Raw genomic sequence first — 9113 nt, 5'->3', positions numbered from 1 at the left:
CGTTTGAGAAACTCACTGTACAAGCCACGGCTGCTTGATTCCTCTCCCGCCCCCCCACTTCACCCCCCCAGCCAGCCTCCGCGCCCGCCAGGGCAGAGCATGCCAGAAACGACAATTCCCAACCTGCCAAGCGCGCCCAGCCTCAAGGAGGCGGCTCGACGGTTAGAAACCGACCAATGACGGGGAGGGAAAGGGGCGCGGCCGGGACCGTCGGGAGGAGGCGCGCCCTGTCATTGGCTAATTCGAGGGAGAGGAGGCGGAGCTCCGGGAAGGCTGGCTCCTCGCTGCGCTGCGCGGCTGAGTCCAGAACCGAGTCGGGATCCGCAGCGAGCGGGCTGGGTTACTGGGTGTCCGCGCTGCTGCGCCTTTGGATGGCTCTGCGCGGCCGGGCGAGGTACGTCGAGCCGATCCGGATTGGAGGAGCCCATCCTTGATCCGGATTAAGGGGGGTTGGGAAGAGGGTCGCCCGGTTGGGGAGGGGCAGGAGGAGGAGGAGCTGGCGGCGTGGCAGCGGGGATCTGGGTGGGTGGGCGTGTTGGGATCCATCCGAACCTCGGCTGGCAGGCTGGCCGAGGATCCAGCGGGTTCCCTTGCAGGGTCGGCGGAGATTGGCTTGCACGGGTTTGGAGGGTTGTGTGAATGCGTGTCCAGGGCAGCATGGTTTGTGTGGGCAGGACCTGTCGGTCAGCAGTGGGTCAGCAGTGAGCTTGGGTGGGTGCGGCCTATTGGAATTAACAATTAAGAATAGAGTAGGAATGCAGAATAGAGTAGAATAGAATAGAGTAATGTTGTGACTTTGGAAAAAGTGCAAAGAAAAGCAAATAGAAACAGAACAGGATGGCATGGCATGGCATGGCAGAGAAGAAACGATTGATGTGGTAATAATTAGAATAGAATAATGGAATAAAGAATAGAATAACTTTATTGTCACTTTAAGTGTACACTTTAATCAGCATGCATTAAAATGAGATTCCGTTGCATACAAGGGTGACGATCCCTGGATCAGGATGAAACATTTCCTGTAGCGTGACACCCAATAATGAAGCGTGGGAGGGGGCATCTGCCCTGGCGTTGACGTCCTCTCCCTGCTCCCACGTAGCCCATGTGCCACTCTCCCGCAAGGCAGGCAGCCGAAGAGCGGAGCGAGCTGATTCTACAGACGCCCTCTCATTTCCTTCATCCCTGCCTCCTCCGCAGTCCTGGAGCATGCCTCACCTGGGGCGTTTGCAGGGAGGGATGCCAGAGACTTTTTCACGGGTGCCAAAGAGTGCTAGTTAAAGCCCTGTTGGGCAACTAGCTGGCAGCGCAGTCACCGGAGCTCCGGCTTGGGTGACAAACAATTCCCTGGGATGCCCTAAGGAAGCCAGGCTGCGTTTCCATCCCCCTAAAAAGTCGAGGAATCGGGCGGGGGAGGGAGGAAACTCCGATTTTCCTTGGGAGTTTAAAAGAGGGGAGTGGAGACCCCCTTGGCTTGGGGGTCCTAGGATTGGTTGCCTTTCTGAGATAACCGATCGATGCTCTGCCTGACCCTCTGGACCTTGTTTGCTTCCAGGGCTCCGTCCGTTCCGACCCTGAACTAGTTTTTGGAAGGACCTTCCTTTCTGTGCCTGGCCGGCTTCTTTGGACAGAAGGAGGAGTGGGGGGGCCAAGGGCGGAATCTGACAGCATGTCCGACGAGGCGCTCCTGAGCATGGACGAAGGCACGCTCCGGAAACTGGTGAGTTCCTTTCCCCTGATGCTCCGCTTGGAGAATTGAACCGTTTTTTGCGGCTTTGGGGACGGCGGAGCTGAAAAAGAGAAATGTTCCTTGTTTTTGCCCAGCGATGTTTGTGAGTGGTTTGGAAGCCTTAGACGTTGTGGTCGTTTCGCCTGCTTCCTTTTCGTCAGTTATGCGTTCCTCCCATCCATCCCTTCGGTCCACTGTGGATTTGTGCTTTTTTTGTTGATTTTTTTTTAATGGCTTCCTTTTGCAGGCCGAAAGGATCGTTTCCCAACTTTGAAATTTGTCACGTGCTGCCTGTTTGTGGGTTGTGGATAACAAGGGCGTGTTCACCACCCTGCACTAAACTCAGAGTTGTTGTTTTTTTAATACACTTTATTGATTTTACAGTTAAAATAGACCAACAACACATAAGTGTAGGAGAGAAAAAGAAAATAAGAAAAAAAAAAGAATAGAAAGAAAAAGATAGAAAACAACTAAAAACATTTTCATCTTCCAACAGTTTGTGAGACCTCCTTTTTATCCTTATTTTATGCCACATACACAATTAATCCTTATATATATCTGTCTATCACTACTGCGATTCTATCGTATCTTCTTTTGCCTTTTAGTGTGAAATCTATCTTTGGTCTATACATTTGTACCGGCAGTTCCAGCTGTCGTAATATATTGAAGTGTCTCTATCTTTTAATGACAAGGTTAACTTGTCCATGTCCATGTTGGAAACAGCCTCATGTTCCGTAAGAGGAGATGATTATTCAAAAAATTTCAAGTTGTGCAGAAATGGACAAACTCAGAGTTTTAGGAGCCTGGTGTGCTGAGCAGCCAGCTGTGCCTACGTTTACAATAATCCCCAAAGTGAGACTTTTGAGTGACAAAGGAAAAAGAGAGGAAAAAAATAAAATAAATTCAGGAGCCAAGGAGCTTTAAGGGGATGCACGAACCCATCCTCCTTTGAGATGGGAGCATGGGACAAGATTACAGAAGCTGCTTGATCAGATTCTGTAAATTTGCCCCGGTTTACAAAATTACAGGGCTCCTTCTTATGGAGTTCACGCCAATCCAAAGGCGAGGAAACCAGAGCACAGCTTATTAAGTGGCTGTGACTTAAAGCCTTACTTAACCCAATTACTCAATTACCCGCTTTCTGGCTCCTTGCAGGATAGATTGGATCTTAAGGCAACCCAACCGGCTAGATGCATGAAACGTGCTAAGCTGCAAATAGCTCATCTATATTACAACCAACCCTGCTTATGCAAAGTAGCTTCTCTCGAATTGTCCTGGTTTTAGAAGCCCAGGGGGTGAATGGCGGAAGGGTCTTCTTGGAGGCTGTCAGAGCCAGGCAAGGAAGCCCCTTCTCCTCTGCTTTGGCCACATCGAATTGCGCCGCTTTGAGACCCCATCTTGGTTTCGCAAGCTTCCTTCTGTCCCGACTCCTTTGGTTTATATTTTGACGGCAGTCCTTCTGTGACGTATCTTTTGAGTTTGTGGTGAGTTGATGCCTGCCCCTAGGGCACCTTGGGTTCCGCAGTTGGACACAGACGTTGCAACTACTTCTTGTCACGCGGTTTGGAAACCCTTCTTTACGTAACGCTTAGATGTCCAAATCCTTTGCCGTGAGAAAACGGAGTCCGTTGGCGTTCAGTGGCTTTCAGCTAGATCGCTTCCATAGATCTGTTACTCTCATTCTAGTTCTCCATTCACTGGGAAGGACTCACCTAATTGCTCCTTTACTCACTCCGCCAGCAAGAAAATAAAATATCCACCTGAGGCTTATCTGGTGTCTCAGCTTTCGTGCCAGTCGGAGCAAAAGTGCTATATAAGCTTCAAGGTTGGCTTTGCGCACGTTGTGTAAACTTCGCCATCGCGGCTTAAAACCCATGGGCTTACAATAGACTTCTCCAACCTGGCTGCCCTCCGGTTGTGTGGTTTCCAATTCCCAGGGTTTTCAACCGCGGCCTTAATAAGTTGTGGTGCTTTGGAGAATAGCTTGACTCCCTCTTCTTTGGGGCAGCCCCTCAAGTATTGGAACACTGCTATCCTGTCTCCCCTGGTCCTTCTTTCCAAACCCAAATCCTGCAACCGTTCTTCATCTGTTTTTAGTTTCCAGGCCTTGAATCCTCTTAGTTGCTCTTCTCTGCACTTTTTCCCAAAGCAGTGTGGACTTCAACTCCCAGGATTCTCCGAGCAGCGTGAGAGTTGAAGTCCACACAACTTCAAGCTATCAAAGGTTGAGAAACCCTGATCTAAACAGTAAGCCTTTCCAGTCCCACCTAAACTGGGTCCAAACTTTTAAGGATCGGCCACGGTTAGACAGGAGCTGCTGCCTAGCACAGGGGTCTCCAACCTTGGCCACTTTAAGCCTGGAGGACTTCAACTCCCAGAATTCTCCAGCCTGCCAGGCTTAAAGTGGCCGAGGTAGGAGACCCCTGTGCCAGCAGGTCTGACTTACTTTTGCAACGCAAGGAGCCAAATTCGTGTTTCTTAATTTTGCTGCATTGTGGGGTATCAACCCCTCCTGGATGCTAGATGGTTGTTGTGGAGGGAGCCCCCGTCCCAAACGTGTTACTGCATTGATTTCACTTCAAAACCGTGGCCAGACAAGTTGCCAAACTGGGCCTTAACAAAGGTTTCACTCGGGGGCAGAAACGTTGGGCTCGGCTTGGGTCAGGTCAAGGACTAGCTGAACTACAAAGGTGTACTTGGATAGGGGGAGCCTCAGTTTCTCCCTCCCCTCCCCGTCCGTGGCCCCCAATATAAAAGTTCTCCTTCCTTGGGAGCCGTTTTCCTTCCAAGCCAGTTTGTCTTCTGTTCTCTTTTTTGGGCTCACCTGGCCCCGCGGCCGCCGGAGAGAAGGCAGTGCTGCCTGCAGCACACAAGGGCCCTTTGTGCTCCGTGGCAGGGATTCCTCACCGTTTGCGCTATGGGGAGGAGCGCCAAGGCCCGGCCCTGCCTGGAAGGGGGAGAGCCTTGTTCAGACTTGAACCCATTGACACTCACCTCTGCCAGACGAGGCATCGCCCACCAGGAAGGCTTTGGCAGGCAGGCGGCTTTTCTCAAAGGATGGGGGTTGGAAAGTCCCTGTCCTTTCGCTGGCTGGGGGATTCCAGCTCCCATGGGTCCCAGCCAGGACCTGGGCTACGTGGCACGTAAGGAGTGGAGCTACCGTCCCCAACACGGAGGTCATATTATAATTTTTATGCCCTAGTTCAAGGGTCTTCAAACTTGGCAAGTTTAAGACTTGTGGACTTCAACTCCCAGAATTCCTGAGCTGACATGACTGGAGGAGGAGGAATTCTGGGAGTTGAAGCCCCCAAGTCTTTCAGCTGCCAAGTTTGAAGACCCCTGTCCTACTTCAATATTTCTCAACTGTGCTGACTTTTAAGTTACATAACTTCAACTCCCAGAATTCCCCCAGCCAGCACAACCTATGACCATTTTTTCCACACCTGGCTGGGGAATTCTGGGAGTTGAAGTCCACAAGCCTTAAAAGTCGCCACGGTTGAGAGATGCTGCTAGTTTATTAAAGGATGAGAAAAGGCAGCATCTGCCCTCCCTCCTTCCCTCCCTCCCGGCTGTTGTGATGGGAAGGGGAAACAAGCCGTTGGAAATACCTGGGGAAAGGGGCGTGGTGAGGTGGCAAAACACCTGCTTCCCAAGTTTCCTCGGTGCGGAGCTCACGGGCCTCCTGATTGGGCTGAGAAAGGCCTTTAACCCCGAAACCTGGAGTATTATTACTCCTCTTTCGTGGCTTAACACAGTTCCTGGGGGTTTTTTTCCTTCTTTCCCCTGGCTTTGCAAAACGTCTTTCACAACAACCAGCCGGAGAGGGAATTCACTCACCTACCAAACTCTCCCCCAGTTTCTAGATCTTTCTACATCCAAGGAATGCAATACAGAGGTGGTATTCAGCCGGTTCGGACAGGTTCTCGAGAACCGGTAGCGGAAATTTTGAGTAGTTTGGAGAACTGGCCAAAACCGCCCCTGACTGGCCCCGCCCCCATCTATTCCCTGCCTCCCGAGTCCCAGCTGATTGGCTGGGTCTCCTTTGGTTGCCCTGCATAGAAAACGGATCTGGAAAGCAGGTTAGTGGGGTGGGGAGGGAAGGGGGATTTTGCAGGCACCTTCTCCTGCCACGCCCACCAAGCCACACCCACAGAACCGGTAGTAACAAAAATTTGAATCCCACCACTGATGCAATACCCGGGATTGCCTGAAGGTGGCGGACAACCACTCTGCCTGAGGATGGTCCTGACATAGGGAGTTCCCTTCACCCAGTTTATCTCCCAGACACAACAGGTGCAGATAAGTGTGCAAGAGTGCAAAACCACAAACGTGGCGCAAACATTTGTATAAAGGGAGTGTTGTTCTCATCCAAGCAGATCTGCGATATGTAAGGTTGTTGTTTGATCTGGGCAAAGCATTTTAACTCCTAAATCCTCCTTCAATAGGATGCAGGAGAATTGGGGATTATTAACCATTTTTAGGGTAGAACAGCGTTGGATTGAAACACGAGCCAGCCGTGTGCGACAGTGGCCCCCAAAGCTAATACGCTCCTTGGAGGTATAACCAGGGGCATAGAATCAAAATCACATGAAGGATTGGTACCGCTATGTAAAGCCTTATAGTAACGCCACGGCTAGAATATCGCCTCCAGTTTTGGTCACCACATTAGGAAACAGATGTTGAGACTTTGGGAAAAGTGCAAAGGAGAGCAACTACAAATAGAAATAGGAATGGCATGGCATGGCATAGAATTAAGAATAAGAATTTAGAATAGAATAAGAATTTAGAATAGAATAAGAATTTAGAATAGAATGGGATAAGAATTTAGAATAGAATAGAATAAGAATGTAGAATGGAATAAGAATTTAGAACAGAATAAGAATATAGAATAGGAATTTAGAATAGAATAAGAATATAGAATAGAACAGAACTATTTATTGGCCAAGTGTGATTGGACACACAAGAAATTTGTTTCCCCAGTGTACATATAAGTCACACGTGATAAATCATGATCATAATCATCATAAAACACAATCCTCTTAAATCATTAGATACAACACTCAGTAATAGTCCTGGGATACTAAATAAGCAACCAGCAAAAGGCTTATCAGTATACTAAATAAAACAAGCAATATAAATCATAAGATACAAGCAAAACAGGGATAGTCATAAGAAGATAAGGAAACAGGTAATAGGAAAGATGAGAAGGAAGATGATGGTGATTATTATTGTTATTATTACAGCCCTACTAGGTTGTTTGACAGTGTTGTGAGAATGAGCTGTTTAGCAGCGTGATGACGGGAAAATATACGATATTTGTGTCGTTCTGGCATGCAATGCCCCATAGTGTCGTCTTGAAGGAAGAGGTTGACCCCGCCTACATCCAGGACGTGAGGGATCTGTAGATATTTTTCACAGCTCTCCTTCTTGACAGCAACTTTTCTGTCTCTGGAACTTGAATTAATTCCTCCCTTTTCTTTGGCTGCAGCTACGAGGGAATTAGTCCATATAAGGAGAAACTCTCCCGTACTTTTAGATTGTTTGCTCCTTCTCTTCCTCTCCACACACACCGCCCCCCACTCCCCATCCAACTGGCTTTCCCTCCTTCCTTTCTTCCCCCTTCCCTTGTTTGCATTCCTCTTTTCCCTTCTTTTGGTAGCCACTTCCCCAAAGAGCCCACCGATTAATTTTTCTGACCGTTAGTTAGGAAGTTTCAACTTAGTTCCAGGTTACTTCGTCCCTCCTTGTTCAGTTTCCATCCGTTGTTTCTTGTCCTGCCTTCAGGCGCTTTGGAAAATAGGTTGACCCCTTCCTCTTCTTTGGGACAGCCCCTCCAATACTGGAAGACTGCTATCAGGGCACCCCCTTGTCCGGTGATGTGTAACCTTTTTGGCACCGAGAGCCCAAAGCGCGTGCGTGTGCATCCCCAAAATGCAATACTTCCCCTCCCCCTGGTACATGCGCCACGCCCCCTGCACATTTGTGTGCATCCCCCACGCATGCATGGCAGAGACCTGAAGACCAGCTGGCCAGCAGGAGGCGTGCGCACACATGCACAGTGGAGCTGAGCTGGGGCGACGGCTCGCATGCCCACAGAGAGCGCCATAGTTTCGCCATCACGGTCCGAGCCCTTTTCTAGACTAGCCATGCACTTGGTCAAATTCTGTCTGCTCCTGGACTCTGCCACCTCTAGAACAGGTGTCCCTAACTCCAGTTCATGAATCGGTATCAGTTCGCGGCATGCCGGGCCATGCAAACAAGCGAAACCCCACCCACAGGTTGCAGGCCGCACGCAAAATCACACACACACACACACACACCCCTTTCCGGTCCGTGGAGAAATCCCCCTCCACGTAACCGGCCCGTGGTGCCAGAAAGGTTGCGGGACCCCTGATGTAAAGCTCTGAGTTTGTAAAACCAACACATTCCGGCTGCCTCTGGAGCATTTTGTCCTCCGCAGCTACACATTGCAAGTCTTCCCAGGGCCTCTTCGTCTTTCCCAACCCCGTCTGTGTCCCGTCATCCTGCGATAACTCGCCCGGGCAAAGGGGGAGGGTGAGCTGTCCGCGGCTTCCTCCAGGCTGGTTGAGCAAGTTCCTGTCCACTTGCCGTAGAATTCGGAGGCCCCGAGGCGCCCAGCGATGTCTTGCCGAGCGTAATTGGGCCGGTGTTCCTGCCTGCCTGCCCCGGCCGCCTCTGTGGAACCAGGAATGCCGAAGGACAAATTGCTCAACTCTTCTTTCCCGAGTTTCTCCCTTCCCCGTGTGCGGACTTGATGCGTGTGTAAAATACAGGTGGTCCTTGACCTACGGACACAATGGAGCCCCAAATCTAAGAGCTGCGGTGGCGCAATGGCGAGAGTGCAGTACTGCAGGCTACTTCTGGCTGCCTGCAATTTGGCAGTTCAAATCCCGCCGGGCTCAAGGTTGACTCAGCTTTCCATCTTCCGAGATGCGTAAAATAACACACTCACACACTCAACGCACATGCATGCACACACACCACACACACATACACACAGCCCCTGCTTCCTGCCTCCACCGAGTGTCATTTAATCTGTTCTTTGAAGCCAGCTGGAGAGTTTTGGGGGCTCCTGAGTGACAGGCAGGCATCTTCCTTTGCAGGATGATCCAGAGGTGGCCGTAGCCCAGGCTGAAGGGGTGGAGAGTTTTGGGCCGTGGCCAAGCCTGGTGGGAGGGGTGGATGGACAGTTGCGTGTGTGCGTGAGCCACTAAGCCTGGGGAAACGCAAGGGCTCGGCCGGAGGGACAGTGGTACTTTGTGAGAAGTTCACACTGCGCCCATTGTGTGTCTAGCCCTGGGGCAGCCAAAGAGAGGCTGGGGAATGCCTGGGCGGGGCAGGGCGGCCTACGCAACGCCCTTGACCT

General features: G+C 50.6%; 1 protein-coding gene across 5 annotated transcripts in view; it reads left to right on the top strand.

The window, feature by feature from the left end:
• Positions 1 to 261: 261 nt before the first annotated feature.
• Positions 262 to 9113, top strand: part of SMTN (smoothelin) — a 44792-nt gene continuing 35940 nt past the window's right edge. For all 5 annotated transcript variants that reach the window (XM_087913064.1, XM_087913061.1, XM_087913063.1 and 2 more), the window contains exons 1-2: positions 262 to 394; positions 1553 to 1717. In XM_087913064.1, the coding sequence (XP_087769190.1) occupies positions 1667 to 1717 (51 nt within the window). In that variant the 5' untranslated portion in view covers positions 262 to 394; positions 1553 to 1666. The remainder of the gene's footprint in view (positions 395 to 1552; positions 1718 to 9113) is intronic.

Source organism: Pseudonaja textilis, chromosome 15 (assembly GCF_049901715.1).
Source record: "Pseudonaja textilis isolate UNSWEBS1 chromosome 15, rPseTex1.2, whole genome shotgun sequence".
Classification (NCBI taxonomy): domain Eukaryota; kingdom Metazoa; phylum Chordata; class Lepidosauria; order Squamata; family Elapidae; genus Pseudonaja; species Pseudonaja textilis.
The sequence above is the reverse complement of the archived record's forward strand: the minus strand, read 5'-3'. Positions and strand labels throughout refer to the sequence as shown.